This window comes from Dermacentor variabilis, chromosome 4 (assembly GCF_050947875.1).
Source record: "Dermacentor variabilis isolate Ectoservices chromosome 4, ASM5094787v1, whole genome shotgun sequence".
NCBI lineage: Eukaryota > Metazoa > Arthropoda > Arachnida > Ixodida > Ixodidae > Dermacentor > Dermacentor variabilis.
Genome location: NC_134571.1, coordinates 219,698,782 through 219,716,063, shown reverse-complemented (window position 1 = coordinate 219,716,063; position 17,282 = coordinate 219,698,782). Strand labels below are relative to the sequence as shown.

The window sequence follows — 17,282 nt, the reverse complement described above, 5'->3', positions numbered from 1 at the left end:
CCTGGCCCTCCAGGCCAGAGAACACACCAGGGTCGCGATGTGCGGCTGCCGTGGCGATTGGAGCAGTGGGACAAGCCGAAGCCGTTGCAGAGGTGGGCGCGTCACCGGGAGGCATGGTGACAAGCTCGGTGTGCCGACCACTTCTGAGTTCCGTGGTGAGGACGGGGATCGTTGACCTCCACCATAATGTTGCGTTTGAAAAGACACAGACGGAAGAGACTATTTACAGGCTATTTACACTGGAGCCAGACAGCCAGGCCGACACTCGCTCGTGCCAAGCGCATCGACCAACTTCATCGTCGTTCTCGCGACGCCTGCGGCAGAAAGGATGTTCCACATCCGCCGCAAAGGTCACAATCACGTTCTCGTGACGCCCGCGGCAGAAAGGATGTTCCACATTTGCCGCAAAGATCTGTGAGTGGTGGCTCTGGCTAACACTCCCAGGGTTCTACTAGGAAACATAAATACCCAAGAAAGTGGATGTGGAAACAGCGCCGCGGAGCTCAATTGGTTGAGCATCACACGCGAAATGCGAAGGTTGTGGGATCGTTCCCCACCTGCGGCAAATTGTTTTTTCGTGCACTTTGATTTCCATTACTTTATCATTTCCTTATTCAATTTTTTAAGCACAAGTAAGATCCCCTATGTTGACCTTGGTGGCAGTGTTTGTTGGCGTCCCATATGACTATATATATGTACTGAAAGGCACTGCGTGGGAGGAAGACTTCCATAAGAGAAGTACGTGTTGCTGGGCCAGTCGGTTCGCATTGCAGAGTAGACCATAAGTACGATAGCTTTGCGCGAACAAGGAAGGACGGGAGGCAACAAGGGGAGTGGTAACTTTCGACTGTTTATTCTATATTGTATAACATCCAATATCACACACACGCTAATGCGCAAGATACAGAACAGCTTCACTCACGCAACACCCTAATCGCTGCCGGCTATCAAAAAAACCTTCTTTCTGCATGCAAAAGTTAAACTGATGTGTCCCTAACGCAAGATAAACCTAGCTCTTTTATGTGAAACATCTCCAATAATGCTCGTGCAACGGTGTCCCTGATTTTTCCAAGAACCCGTATTTAGTTGTTCGTTCGTGCCTCACACGGATGTGAATTGCCGTGCTTAGGCAAATGTGCTCCGTCTTTACCTTCCAGTGTCAGCTCAGGATCCCGCGCACGTTCATTTACGCATCGCCCAGTGTGGCCGACATATGTGTTACCGCAAGACATCGGAAACCTATAGACGACTCCGGTAGCACAGTTTTTGTACGGGTTGGCATGTATTTCACAACAACCACGCTTCTTGCTCCCATCAGAAAGAATGCGTGGACACAGCTGGGTGAGCTTGCGTGGCGCAGAGAATACCACTGGTGCCCCATGTCTGTCCGCACCCTTCTTTAATTTGTGGGTTACACGGTGCACATCAGGTAGGACCTCCGGCCTCACCGTCCTCTGCGCTTGCTCAGCCCTTCTGCTGTGTTCGTCGCTCTTGACTTTCTAGAGGAGCGACTCGGCAACGGCAGTAATAAGCGCACCGGGAAACCCAGCGGAAGACATTCGAACCAATTGATTCTTAAAGCTTGCCTGCATTGCGTGAGGGCACGACCGCGCAAGAGTGGACTCGAGGCAAAGTTTAGCGGTGGCTCTCTTAACAGTCTTGGAATGTGCTGACTCATATGACAGTAATTTCTTTGTTCTCCGAGGCGAATGAAACCAGCACGTGTCACCAGTCTGCAAGGTGATGTTGATATCTACTGCAATTCACATCCGTGTGGGGCACAACTGAACAACTAATTAAGATACGGATTCTTGGAAAAAGCAGGGACACTACGGCACGTGAATTATTAGAGACGTTTCACATTAAAGAGCGAGGTTCATCTTGTATTAGCGACACACCAGTTTCAATTTTCTATGCCAAAACAAGGTTTTTTTTTATAGCTGGCAATGATTAGGGGGGGGGGGGGGTGCGTGATTATAGCTGCTCTGTATGTTGCGCATTAGCGTCTGTGTATATATAGGATATTACACAATATAGAGTAAACAGTCGAAAGTTCGCGCTTCCCTTGTGAACTCCCGTCCTACTTTGCTTGCGCCAAGCGATCATATTTTCCGTAAGACACCCTGGCCCAGACAAAGAAGAAAACCTGGCGGAACCTGCACGCCAAACCTACCAAGCACAAGCAACATGAAGAGAAGAACGACTTTAAGTACATAAGCAGGACCCACCAAAAATATAAATTTGTTAGTCAAGCTAAAGACTGAAATATGTATACCTATATTGCATGTAAATATATGGCAATTGTATAATTAATCCCGTTGTTTGCTGTCCCGTTCTCTTGGCCGTGGCCTCGGTGGTAGTAGAAACCCACCCCCTGTTCTTTTTTTCGAAACCTTTCATATTTGAGGTAACGAATACGTCCTATTCATTTTTATTTATTCGCCGCATACGGTACTTCGGTGCAGGGCTTAAACCTTTCTTGTATCTAACTTCGCCCAACAGCATTTCCTGTCACCTGGACGTCTCCGTTTTCGGCGAGCAGCTCCTGCCACCGCAGCTTCAGCCTCCCTCGGGCCGCGCCGAAGTAGGTGTCCTGCTGGCGCAGCGCCGAGTGCGAGCGTGCCAGAGGGCGAACGCGTTCCAGCAGACAGGACCGGTCAGCCAGCCGGGCTTTCAACTCCACGTTGGACGGCATGGATCACTGGGCATAAGTAGAAACATCGCTGCTGTGCCACAGGAAGAAATAATAGTTGTGAGCCAGGCTTGTTGATACATCAAACAGTGCAATAGCGGGATAAAAATATTAAGGGAACAAACGACACAGCGCCTTAACCTTCTGTCCCGTTATTGCGATGCGTGCTATATTAGGAAGAGAAAAGTCACAGAGATATCACTAGAGGACAGTTTGACTCTATATCGCTGCGCATTGCCGCTGTGCCGGTTCATATAATGTATTGTAACAGTTCAAGTTGGCAAAACGTATACAGCGTAAGGTAAGAGTTCAAATAAGGCATGGTAACAGTTCCCGTTAGGAAAACGTAGACGGCGTATGGTAACAGTTCATATAGCGCATGGTAACAGTTCCCGTTAGCAAAACATAGACGGCGTATGGTAACAGTTTATATAGGGCAGAGTAACAGTTCCCGTTAGCAAAACGTATACGGCCTATGGCAACAGTTCATATAGGACATGGTGACATTTCCCGTTAGCAAAACATAGACGGCGCATGCTAACAATTTCGTATAAGGCATAGTAACAGTTTCGGTTAGAAAAACATATACGGCGTATGGTAACAGTGCATATAGGGTACGGTAACCGTTTCCGTTAGCAAAACGTAACGGCGTGTGGCAACAGTTTATATAGCGCATATTAACAGTTCGCGTTAGTAAAACGTTAACGGCGTATGGTAGCAGTTCATATAGCGCATGGTGAGAGTTCATATAGGGTATTGTAACAGTTCCCGTTATCAACACGTTTAGGCATGTGGTATCAGTTCGTATAGGGCATGGTAACACTACCTGTTAGCAAAATGCATACGGCGTATGGTAACAATTCATATAGGCATAGTAACAGTTCCCGTTAGCAGAACGCATACGGCGTATGGTAACAGTTCATATAACAGTTCAGAGGGCACGGCACATGTCCTGCAGAAAACATTCCTAAGCTGGCATTACTGTCTATGCAGGTTTTGTGGTGGATTATAGGAGCGACGACTACAAGCGACACGAACCGGCTACCTATCAATGGGAACTTATCTGGATACTGCAAGCAATGCGTGGGAGGATCGGCTGTCATCAGCGGTGACGTCACCTCTGGCTCCACTACAAAAGGAGCAGCACATCCAGGAAGCCTTCAGAGGGCACGGCACATGTCCTGCAGAAAACATGCCTAAGCTGGCATTACTGTCTATGCAGGTTCGTTACCACTCCAATGCTGCATGTTACCGAAGTGACAATCGATTTTTGTTGGTATTGCCGTGCCCTCAAAACTGTATTGCTAGTGTCATTGATTGTTGGTCTGCAGTGCTGATGCTTTTGATGTCAGGTGACGTTGAGGAAAACCCCGGGCCAAAGACAGCTGAGATGTTGAAGCAAATCTTACAAAATCAGGCTACGTTTGAATCTTAGATGCTATAAAGGAGGAGGTATCCGATTTAAATACTAAAACTGACAAATTGACCGGCTATCTTAAAGTTATAGAGGAAATGGGTGAGCGTATTACTAGCCTGGAAACTATTGTTCGGCAACAGGAACAGAAATTAATTGACTATGAAAACAGGAGCAGACGCAATAACCTTATCGTTTTCGGCCTACCTGAAACTTCTGGTGAAACCGAATCAGACTTGAGGGGAGCCGTTGTTAGTAATCTGTTCGAAGTAAAATTGGTCGTTATAGTGAAATCAGTAGACCGAATTCACCGGCTGGGTAAGGAAAAACCAAATAGTTCACGACCAGTCATTATAAATTTTTATAATCACTCGGAAAAGGAAAATGTTCTCAAAAACTGTGGAAAGCTGAAGGGTTCTACCATTAGCATCAGCAATGATTACGCGAAGGAAACTGTCAATGTCAGGAAGAAGTTGCGGCGAAGCAGAAAGAGCAAATGGCGAAAAAGTGAAGCTGATTCATGATAAGCTTAAAGTAAACGGTGAGCTCTACGAATGGGAACGAAAACGGAACATTCGTTGTCAGTGCAAGCGTAGACAAGATAAACCAAAACGTCACGACGGCTCTGAAGCTTCCGATCATCGAGGATCGCGTTTGCCTGGAGCGGTGGATAGCGGGGGTAGGATCCCACCTCAGCCGGCGCGATCATAGCTCAAATTTCTTTCAATAAATTCGCGAAGCATTGTAAACAAAGTAACAGATTTAGAATACTTACTTATTACATACAGTCCCCACATTATGGTCATAACAGAGACATGGCTGAATAGTGTCATAACGGATAACTGCATTGTGCCGCCGGGATACAAGATTTTTCGATGGGATAGGGACACTCGAGGTGGTGGCGTGGCGGTGATAACTAAAAGCACAATGGTAGCAATAAAAGTGGATTGCCATTTACCAGAAACAGTGTGGTGCAAGGTGAATTACGCCAACATTACGTATATTATTGGGGCCGTCTAGAGACCGCCCAGCACTTCGCCCGAGTTTCTAGAGGACTTAAATATGTTTTTGTGTGATCATATAAATGGAAACACAAGACTAATAATGGCTGGAGACCTCAACTTACCGCATATTAACTGGGAAAGCTTTTCAACTGGTCATGCAGAAACCCGTAGCGCTGATAGGCTACTAGAGCTAATGTTTTCTCATAATCTCACACAAATTGTAAAAGACTGCACAAGAATCACCCCTACGTCACAGTCATTGTTAGACTTGGTTTTCATATCAAGTAAAGTGGACGATTACGCCGTATCAGTTGAGGACGGTATATCGGACCACAGAATGGTTGTGGTTGACGTGTTCTGTGACATCAGCATTCGAGCAAAGCGTCACGCTCATGCACATGTTAAAGACTACGCTCGTGCTGATGATACGACTATCATTGACTTTTTAGAAACGTCGCTTAGCGAATTTGAGATGATATCAAGGCTTGAGTCGGTTGAACAGCTTTGGAAACGTTTTAAGAAAATTGTGCAGTACTGTTTAGATAACTACGTACCTACTCGCACTAAATAAACAAAACGAAGAAACCCATGGATAAGCCGCAAAATAACTAGGATGAAGCGCAGAATAAGAAGAGTGCGCAAAAATAAAAGGTTCCCTATTGAAATATCGCGTGCAAAAGAAAACTTGAAGGCAGAGATGGCGCAGTCTAAAAATATTTTTTTAATAACACCCTCACTAACTTTCTGAAGAGCTCTCCACGAAAGTTCAGGCTGTTTTTAAGGAAGCGAATGAAGGAATTGAACAGATTGTAGAAGGAACGGAAGTAATTACGGAAAAGCCTGATATCGCTGACAGATTCAATCGATATTTCCAGTCAGCGTTCTGTACGGAGCAGGATGACAACAAAGAATATGAATCGGCTCCTACATTGCCACTTCAAGCAGGTCATATTATTATTAACCGAGAAGGCATATTTGATCAGCTGCTCCTTCTGGACACGAGAAAGTCATGTGGGCCTGACGGTATACCGAATGAATTTCTGCCACGATTCGCGGAGTGGTTGTCGTACTACCTAGTAATTATATTTCAGAAGTCTTTAAAATACCACTCGCTACCTCAAGATTGGCGTAGAGCAATTGTGGTCCCAATTTTCAAAGGCGGCAATAGAACAATGTTGAGCAATTATAGGCCTGTGTCTCTCACAACGGTGTGTTGTAAAATATTTGAGCATATAGTGGCAAAATACATCAGACAATTTCTGGAACAAAATGACTTATTATGTCCGTTTGAGCAAGGATTCCGCAGTGGCCTTTCAACTGTAACGCAGTTGATCGAAACGATTCATGATTTCTGTGTTGCTATAGATGCCTGTGTACAAGTCGGTGTTATATGCATAGATTTTGCGAAGGCTTTTGACAAAGTTTCCCACCGTAAACTGCTCTACAAGCTTCGCAATGTCGGTCTTAGTGAGGATGTTCTCGATTGGATAGGAGCGTATTTAACTGATCGCCAACAACCAGTCCGAGTGGCAGACACTATTTCAGGAAATCGTGAGGTGTAGTCGGGCGTGCCGCAGGGTTCCGTACTAGGGCCACTACTTTTTCTGCTATACATTGATGATATCTCAGCGGTTGTCCAATCACCTGTAAAAATTAAGCTTTTCGCAGATGATTGCCTAATTTATTGTCCGGTAACATGCAGGGAAGATCAATTTAAACTAAACCAGTGCCTTCAAAACTTAAGCTCATGGTGTCAAAAATGGGGTATGGAAATTAATTTAAAGAAAACCACTTACACACACATAACAAAAAGAAAGGAAGTGATCTCGTTCACATATAATATTGCTGATAATATACTGGTAAAAGTATGTAGCTTCAAATATTTGGGTATAACCAAAACAGATAAATTGAACTGGCGTCCTCATGCTGAAAATATTTGTCAATCAATATACAGGAAGTTGTGCTACTTGCAAAGGAAATTACGCCAGGCGACGAAAGAAGTCAAGTTGATTGCATACAAGACATATATCCGTCCGAGTCTAGAATACGCTGGTGCTGTGTGGAGCCCCCATCAAAAGGTTTTAAAACATAAACTAGAAGGAATTCAAAGAATGTCAGTTCGCTTTATCTGCTCTAAATATCGACGACGTGATTCGGTAACTGAAATATGTAACTTGGAACCACTGGAATCAAGAACGCAGAAGCAGCGATTGAAATTGTTTTTTCAAATACTACACGCAGATGTGAAAATAAACAAGGATGATTATCTGACGCTCTTTCACAAAAGGTTACCACGAACAACACGCAGTACATTCGTGCAACCAATAATAGCTCGAACAGACTTATTCCGCTTTTCTTTCTTTCCTGACGCTATTAAAATGTGGAATGAATTACCGAATGATGTGGTACAAAAAAATGCTATGAGTGATTTTGAGGTTGCCCTTGATAAGTATTTCGCTCACACTGTATAGCTTATATTTGTTCCTTGCATGTAGCTGTGTGTTTCTTTTTTTTTTTTTGCTACAAATGTTCTATGTATTACAAATGTTCTCCTACAAATGATCTTCAATGTTTGTTCAATGTACAATTCAATTACTGATCCTCCCTGTAACGACCCTCAAGTGAGGGTTAACAGTATGACTAAATAAATAAATAAATAAATATAGGGCATGGTGACAGCTCCCGTTAGCAAAACGTATACGGTGTATTGTGACAGATCATATAGCGTATGGTAGCAGTTCACATAGCACGCGAATACACGCAAAGTGCTTCGAGCTGCCAGTCGCTCGGCAATTTTGCGTGTATTTGGGGCTTCTTTCAGGCTCAGGAAAACACTTACGTAGCACGTATCGAGCAAGAGAAATCTGTATCGGGAGTTTCCTATGTTTCTCTACAATTTTCTCATTGATACTTTTCATCTAATTATATTATTTGAGAAATTGATGAATTATTTCAGACTAATCATCTAATCAGGTGAAATTCAGAAAATAATTTCAGTTTCCAAGCGACGACAAACAACATTCCCTTACTAGTGACACACGTTGCCGGGCTAGTTAGTGCAATGCATTAAGAAAAAACCGGCAAGAAAAAGATGCACACAGGAAACATACAAGAAGACCGGAAAGACGCTCGGCTACCAACTACTAACAAGTCCAGCCTCTTTGCTGTCTTCTTGTATGTATCCTGTTTGCGTCCTTTTTTGGCCGGTTTCTTTCTTAAAACATTACCTTGGTTCTGTCCAGCTACGTGGCATTTTCAGGGTGTCTACCAAGTTGACACTTCCAAATTCCCTGAGGTTTCCAAGTTTTCCATGAGTGCCTTTGCGAAATCGCCTGGGTGACACACAATTTTGTTTTATGCCAAGACAAATTGACACAATGTCGCCCGATGCTGTCACTCCCTAGTAAGCATGTTAAAAAATAAAAAAACGACTTAATCCAGTTTGAATAGTAAGGAGTAGTGTTTGTTTAATCCAAAAGAAAACAAAAGGGTTGAGTTATTAAAATGCACAGCAAATATAATATCTTCGAAAAAAAATGGTAAGACCCATTACAAATCGATTCGAATATTCTTGTGGCGGACGGTTACAGCTGAAGGCGGCCCAAGGAAAGCAGAATGTAAGGATTTTATTGACGTCATTTCGTCTTACAGATTAGGCCAAATAGTTTCCTTACCAACACGGGGGGATGCTATCTTGGATATTGTGCTGACCACTGAGCCTGTCAACATGTCTGTTCATGTGTTAAATTGCATTAGTGACCACAACGTCCTTCACTGTGAATACGATATAAAGCGCAAAACAAGTGTACAGGAAAAGAAAACCATTTATGATTATGCGCGAGCAAATGTTGAAATGATCACCAGTGAGCTCTCGGCTTCTTGTGTAGAATTCTTGAGCGGCATGCATAATCATGATAGCAATGACAACTGGATGATTGTTTGTAACAAGCTGACTGAACTTAAAGAAAAGTACATACCAAAAATACAAATAACTCTGTCTACTGGAAGTGCGTGGTTAACATCTCACGTAAGGCGCTGTATTAATAAAAAAGCGCGCTTATTCAAAAGCTAAAATTTCGACATCTGATGATGCCTGGAAATATTATCGGGAACAATCCAAGTTATGCGAAGCCGAAATTGAAGCAGCCAAAGGCACATTTTTCAACCATGATATTTCCAACATGTTAGCCCACCAACAAAAAAAAAAAGTTCTGGAAAGTAATAAACCCCAAACCATCATCATCAGGCTTCATTTCCATAAAGAAAGACAATGAATTCCTTCCATCATCGGAGGTCGCTACTGCATTAAATTATTTCTTCTGTTCTGTTTTTACAAGTGAACTTCCCTTTCCCTCTAACATTGAACTCGTTTCTGTTACCTCCCATCATGAGTGATATCATAATCTCCCAAAAGGGCATTGAAGCTGCTGTTGATCGTCTTTCTAACAGCTCGGCTCCCGGTCCTGACGGAATCTGTCCAAAACTACTAAAAATGAATAAACCAGTGATATCTCGCATTTTCGCCGCTCTTTTTCAGCAATCTATTGATTCAGGATGTGTTCCTGACGAATGGAAAATGGCTAAAATAATTCCAACCTTTAAGTCCGGTGACCCGTCATCTGTCTCTAACTACAGACCTATTTCACTGACAAGTATTGCATGTAAACTATTAGAACACATTATATCATCAGCAATTATGAAATACCTAACCGATCACAATCGCCTCTTCATTAACCAAAGCGGCTTCCAACGGGGTCGCTCATGTGAGACGCAGTCATTCGAGCTAGTCTCTGACCTGCACCAAGCTATTAACGACTCCTCACAAATAGACGCCATATTTATTGATTTTGCGAAGGCATTTGATAAGGTAGCTCATAACCGTTTATCATTGAAACTTCGCCATTTTTATATACATAGTAGGATTACGAATCGGATTAGTAACGTTTCAACTAACCAGTACCAATTTGTAACGACTAATGAATTTTCTTCTCCGCGATCACTAGTTAAATCCGGAGTGCCGCAGAGATCTGTATTGGGACCAATTTTATTCCTGCTATACATCAACGACATCAGCAATAATATTAAATCTACAATAAGACTATTTGCAGATGATTGCGTAACTTATAGACGAATAATGAACTCTTTCGACACTGACATTTCGCAATCTGACCTCGCGAAAATTACCGACTGGTGTAAACAGTGGCAAATAGATATAAATGTTTCAAAAACTAAGGCTACAGCGTTCACTAGATCTAGTAACCCTAGGGTTACCCGTCGCGTGATGAACGACATTAGTATTGCACATGCGCAAACAATAAAATATCGGGGAATTCATTTATCTTCAAACGTTTCATGGAATCATCACATCGATGCGATTACTAGCAGCGCGTGTAAAACCCTTGGTTACATTAGGCGTAACCTTTACTCGGCAAACAAGTCCACTAAATTATTAGCTTATACGACACTAGTTCGTTCAAAAATGGCGTACGCGTCTTTTATTTGGAATCCGCATCAATCGTACCTCATAAACAAGCTCGAGTCGGTCCAAAACAAAGCAGCCCGCTTCATCACGAAAAATTACTCACGAACTTTTAGTATCACTAACATAAAAATATCTCTAAATCTCCCCTCGCTAGAAAATCGATGGCTGATAGGACTTCCTTCCCATTTTCACAAGCTATATCACTGCGGGTCGTCTTTCGGCGCGTGCCACACCAGGCCCGCCCATCGTATCTTTCCGCGCCCGCATCCTTCCAGTGCAGCCCGTCCTTGCGCGCGCCAACTTCTCGAGACACTCGCCCCTCTTTCTCGCGATGTATCATTGGAATATGTTACCAAGTGAAATCGTATCAGCTCTAAGTCACGATGATTTCCTAGCAAAACTAAAACAGTATTTTAACGTACTAACATAGTATTCTCTTGCTCATTTGTTATAGGCATCACTGTGTTGCTACGCGCCTTTTTCATCTCTTTTTTTAACTCTTATTTTACTTTTTTCCTCACCATATTTTGATGTTCCTTGCGCAAATGCTTTTGTTCTAGGTTAACGCAGAGTCACTTGTACTGCATAAAATTTTTTCTGCTTGTGCTTTTCATTCTTTCATGCAGTATCTGCTGGTATGTGTACGTTTTTAGCAAGCATTTTTCCTTGTATAAAGTGACCAAGTTACGTTGATCTTGTGTAACACCCATTTTAAATCTATATGTATCTTCAGCGTTTAGGACGTGTCATTGTATTGCTCTTACTGGTTCCTTTTTGTTGTTTTCCTCTTTTTCCGCTTGTGTTCTTTTTATTGTAGCATGCAGTACCTGTTTAAATGCGTATCCTGTATCTATCACTAATTAATTGTAACACCCCTATGTAATGCCCGCATGGGCCTTTAGGGTACTTGAATAAAATATGAATAAAAAGGAGATTATAGAAGCAAATATTTTCGAATGTGAGCTATTTCTATCAACCGATAGCAAGCTCATTGGTATGAGGCCTGAACTTTGTCACAAGTGAGACTCTCTCAAGATTTAGTAAGTCAACCTCAACTGTCCTGACATACTCTCAGCCCGTGCACAAAGCCTCAGTGTTGCGTTTCACTGCTTTAAAGAGTTTATTTTGGTTTGGATGAGGGCACCTGCATGTCGGTGTCAGCCAACACTTTGCTTTTCGAGCTCAAACTCCTTCAAAGAAGCGGCGGCACACTTCCTTTATCATTCACTCCTCAATGCGCAAGTCGTTTCTATTCTCGTCCTCGTTCTGCCGCGCGTTCACCACATGGACCCTACTTGAAGCATCCTCCTAATCACTTGTACAGTCTACGTCCCATTTTTCGGACTCCTTGGGAGCCGCGAAAACGTCCGAAAGATCGCCTAGTTCGAAAAAATAAATGCATGCCTTTTACTGCCCTTAAAGGCTCAAATCGCTACACGCACATCCGAAAAAGCTCGTAAGGCCTGCTAGTGCACGTATTAGGTATATAGGTGCTCGTACTGTGCCAGGAGATGGCGGGTGCGTGCGTGTATAATTAAGGAATACATACTGTGTCCAGTGACAATAGCGCTTTCCCACATTTGTTACGCTTCACTGCAATACTTTGGTGTATGCTTCATTGCGTAACACTTCTATACTGAGGGAAAGCTGACTTTAGGAAACCGGCATTATGCAACGCGTTGTGCTTTGCAAGATTCGAAGCCAATCGCGAGGACCACAAAGACGGACTCAGTACCATTGCTCACAGCGGCGAAGTCTTTCAATGAAAAACACAGCATAGAACGGCAAGAAGCTTAATAGCGACCATCGAAGCAGCTAGGCCTAGTGTTGCCGCGGTGGTTGCTACTGCTGGCAGCGGATCTGCGTGCAAGAGGCCCGGTTCGAACTAGGCAGCAAAGTAATCAAAATGGCGGTAGTGGTCGCGGCTTTGAGTAATGCCGTTTCGGACCTGAGGTCACGGCAACAATCGGACGGCGAAGGATTCTCGCGTCCGAAATTCTAGACGCTCTTCTGCAATGACTCTATGGGGTATGTGGTAGTGCCGCCATGCCGTCCGAAATATCGGGCGTCCGGAAAGTCGGCCGTTGACAACTCCTCCAGCGGACGACGCTGCGACAAAGAGGACTCGTTACGATTGCTCTGTTATTCGAGTCAGCATTACCGCGACTTTCATTCCCTTTCAACAAAATAACTGGTCATTTTCCCTGATAGAAGCACATATTCCCTCAGTTTTCCCTGAGTATTTTCAGACTATTCAAAATCCCTAAGAATTCCCAGTTTTTCCGGTTGATAGACACCATGCGTTTGCATGTTTTTGATGTTTGGCTCAAGTTACGTGGAACATCCTGCATAAATTGAATACACTGACAGTAAATGTTAGTGCACAAATATCACCCTGTTTTAACAAAGCACATGAATATTTGCCGCTTTGCTGAGTATACTGAAGGCTTCGTGATAAACAATTCATTGGTCACGTTAAGCATGCATTTATACCATCGTTATAAAACGTCTCGAAGTAACCAGCAAATTTTGGCCGCAGTTATGTTTAAGAAAAGAAGCTTCTCAGCGACTCCGATGATCTGGATGAGAACACATGCACTGTGCAACATTCCCGTCGTACTTGTACTGTATCAGTAAAATTGCTGTATATTTTGGCTATATTTATGCTTTGAGTACGTTGTAAAGCGACAATCTTTACGGCCACTTTTATGCTGCCTAAGCAATGACCCCGTTGGTAAATTTTTATATGATTTACCAATATTACTCCTGCTTGTGGATATCCTTCACTCGCATACATAACGTATGGACCTGTTTCGATAGCAGATTGCCCTCCAGCAATGTTCCCACCAAACCCGCCATCCAAAAAGGTTTACTGAACGTGCAAGCGTTAAGAAGCCACCCGACACACTGCACCTGTCTCGGTGCGACCTGGCGCATGGAGTCGATATTCTGCTAAACCAGCAGGCCCAGTTTCTTATTCCAACTGATATACGGGTTTAGACTGCTTGGCAACAAATAACAGCGCGAGCTAAAAACTACGACAAAGATCATGTTGCTTTTTTTTTTTGCCCTCGCATTGTGCAATCTCACTTTGATTTTCTTTGAATTGGCCTCGTGTATGTGTACAAGGTGTCTGCAGAGGCTCCTTAGAGCGCCAGCAACAGGCAACAAGGGGAAGCACGTCCGCTTGTAACGCCATCTACTGGCGGCAAGCAGCTGTGGACTGCCTCCCACGCCAGGTGGATGCGCAACAGGCGGGCCCTGCAACGCAGCGTCTGCTGCTATCAAACCGCACTCGGTACGCTAGCACATTGGAAACGTGGAAGGACCAACATATGCCCACTAGTTAATAGGCACTCCCAGCGTATTTTAATGCGTAAGCATTCTTCGACGAGTACCGCAGCAAGATCTGTCCACCACGCGATAAGTGCAAAGCCTTCTATCTGCACAAAATGCGTAATTTGTGAAGCTACGACATTTAATCATTATAATGCTGTAAATTTAGATGATTAGCAGCTTTATCGGCGATGAGGAACATTTGAAATAAAGATTGATTAGAGAGATTAACCATACAGACACATAGCGTCCACAGAAAACCCATGGGGAAGCCTATAGTAGGGGTGGGCCAACTGGAAATTTGGGTGTAGGCCAACATAAACTTGGGAGTGGGCCTATATAAATTTAGGGGCGGAAAAACATGAACTTAGGTAGTGGGCCAAGTTGAAATTGGAAGGTGGGCCAACTTAATATTTGGTAGTGGGCCAAGCTGAAATTTGAGGGTGGGCCAACTTAAAATTTGGGAGTGGGCCAATTTAAATTAAGGGGTGGACCAACTTGAACTTTGAGGGTGTGCTAACTTAAGATTTGGTAGTGAGCCAAGTTGAAATGTGAGGGTGGGCCAACTTGAAATTTAGGGGTGGGCCAATATAAATGTGGGGGTCGGCCAACATAAATTTCTCGGTGAGCCAGCTTAAAATTCTGGGGGTCGACCAGCTTAAAATTCTGGCGGTGGGCCAGCTTAAAATTCTGGGGGTGGGTCAGCTTAAAATTTTGGGAGTGGGTCAACTTCAAATTTTGGGGGTGGACCGACTTGAAATTTTTGAGGTGGACCAACTTGAAATGTTGAGATATTTGGAAGTGAGCCAACTTGAAATTGGAGCGTGAACCAACTCAAATTTGGTAGAGGGTCAAGTTGAAGTTTGGGGGTGGGCCGACTTAAATTGGAGGGTAAGCTTGCGCACACTTTGACAACTCCAGTAGAATTTCTGCATACTTTTTGCAATACGGAGCCTTGGCTACCCCCTCCCCCTATAGCATGAATAAACGTCACCTGATTCGGCGCGGTTTAGAAGTGAAGCGCACTCAAGTGGAACGTAATTAAGCTTAAGTATATAAGCGTAATTATTTTTATTTATTATTCAGGCTTAGTTATTTCTATAGTGACAACGTTTGCTTAATTAATTAACCTTAGTTAAAATTATGACTACGACGTTTATATATGTAATTTATAATTAAAATTACTTAACTAGGTCCAACTGCTTTCAAGGTACCCTTAATTCTTGATTACGCTCGGTTGATCTAACCTTATTAACTTTTGATTAGTCTAATAACTTCACATAAATTGATTTTAATTAGCCCCAGTATTCCTAATTACCCTCTAATAGTCACCGTTACACTTAACTGATGTTATCGTAACTAATTTTATTAGTGTTTATTAACCTTACTTACACTTATACCTCTCAGTACTGACTATATATAGTCAAAATCACAAATCTCATTAGTCATACGTAGTTATAAGGCATTCTCATATACACCTCCACAGGACCTCATGTATACCTATGCAAGCAGTGCATCGTGTCAGGCGGTACACACAGAAAAACTGGACGGACGGACGTACAAAGTTCCGAGGGAAGAAGCCCTAGAATGCTTACGCATTAATATAGGTACGCCAGGAGTACCTAATAACTACCGGGCGTATACTGACGCTTCCACGTTTCCAGTGCACTTGCGTATCCAACGCAGTTTGCTAGCAGCAGGCGTTGCGCCGCAGGCCCCGCTCCTTGCCCAACAGTCACACGAGGAGGGAGGGGGGGGTCTAGCAGGCGCTTGCCTATCGGCCATGCCTCGTTATTCTGGCCGGCCACAGATGACGCCACAAGCAGACGTGCTTCTCCTTACTGCCACTTGCCGGCGCTCTAAGCAACCTCCGCATAAAACCCCTTAAACTTCGTAAAGTAGTGCCACGCTTTGAAGAATGCCGCCTCCTCCTCGCGCGCTCTGGCCAGGCCAACGCCGCGTCGCTATTGGCCGAATAACATCACGTGGGCGCTCGCGCCGTGCATCAGCGCCATTTTTGCTCGAGAAGCGTCTACGGAGTGGCGAGGAGCGCATGTTGGCGCCTTTGCTACGCTCGAGCAGTGTAGGCGGCGCCGCCGTCGAGGAGGGAGCGTGAAAAGAGGAGAAACGAGGAGGTGGGAAGGCGGAGGAGGAGAGTGTCACTACTTTACGAAGTTTAAGGGGCTTTACCTCCGCATAAAACCCCTTGATAATTTGAAAGTAGCGACACTCTCCTCCTCCCGGCGCTTGCCTCCTTGATTCTCCTCGCCCGCCGGCTGCGCACGTCGCGCTATTCATCCTGGGCTCCTGCGGACGGGCCGAAGGTTTCTATGAAGGCGTGTTATTTTGGGCCAGTTGCGCGCCCCAGTGGGGTTGAAAATTTTGAGAAATGCTAATAACAGCATCGATAATGCTGGAGGCAACGTTTATGAGGAGGTTGGTTTTTCTTAAAGCCGTATGAACGGGGTATACCGATGTAAAGGGAGCTTTGAGGCGTTCTATACCCCCGACAATTTTTCTGCCACATGATCAGATGCTTTACTTCGTGCGTCTGATCTAGTATTGCTTGTGACACATGCCTTTGTGTGTGGCTTATTAAGCGAAAGCCTTAAGGCTGTTTCACATGCTGCGACTGCAACGACGAAAATCGGTGCTGCCGCACGCGTCGCAATGCGATTTTTAGAGGGCTCATTTCACATGATTGCGATTTCAATAATACGACTGGTGCGACGCCCAGAGTTGCTTACTGCCAGGTTTTGTGGCACACGCTGCATAATTCTTCTATTGTAGTGAATAAATCGTTTACACTATAATATTATTGACTTCTCTTGATTAGAAGCAAATAATATGTACGTTTACTAATTTAAAAACGTTAGGTAAGATTTGTCTTGAAGTGCGCGACGGCGGTTTCTGTAGTTCAGTGCGCCATCACGCACGTAAACAGCTGTTAGCAGGTGGTTCGGCGGTTCTTTATTGTATGGTTCAGCGCTGTGTGTTGTCTTACCTACCTTCTATGACCGTTTCGTTCTGCCTGCGCTAAACAACCTACAAGATGACCTATCGACAAGTTCATATAGCTACCCTCACCACATATGCAGTATTCGGAATTCGGCTGTCACGAAGTTGTCGTGTCAGCCCAACAAGATCCTCGCGCTACCCGTGCTCGGCGTCAGCTTCTGGAGAAATGATGCGTGTATATTGCCCGTCATTGCGCATATGTGGTGCCTGCTCCTAGCCATATTCTTACGCCAAAAGCAACAAGAAGCACCAACCCGAACGCCCGCGTGTGCCCCTGAACGACGCCTCAAACGATCTGTGTGATTACGACGTGGAATGAAAATTGTGTTGTGAAAT

General features: G+C 44.1%; 1 protein-coding gene across 3 annotated transcripts in view; it reads right to left on the bottom strand.

Moving 5' to 3' along the window:
* LOC142580117 (adenylate cyclase CyaB) overlaps positions 1–17,282 on the bottom strand; it is a 189,527-nt gene that overhangs the window by 60,993 nt on the left and 111,252 nt on the right. For all 3 annotated transcript variants that reach the window (XM_075690933.1, XM_075690934.1, XM_075690935.1), the window contains one exon: positions 2,516–2,701. In XM_075690933.1, the coding sequence (XP_075547048.1) occupies positions 2,516–2,695 (180 nt within the window). In that variant the 5' untranslated portion in view covers positions 2,696–2,701. The remainder of the gene's footprint in view (positions 1–2,515; positions 2,702–17,282) is intronic.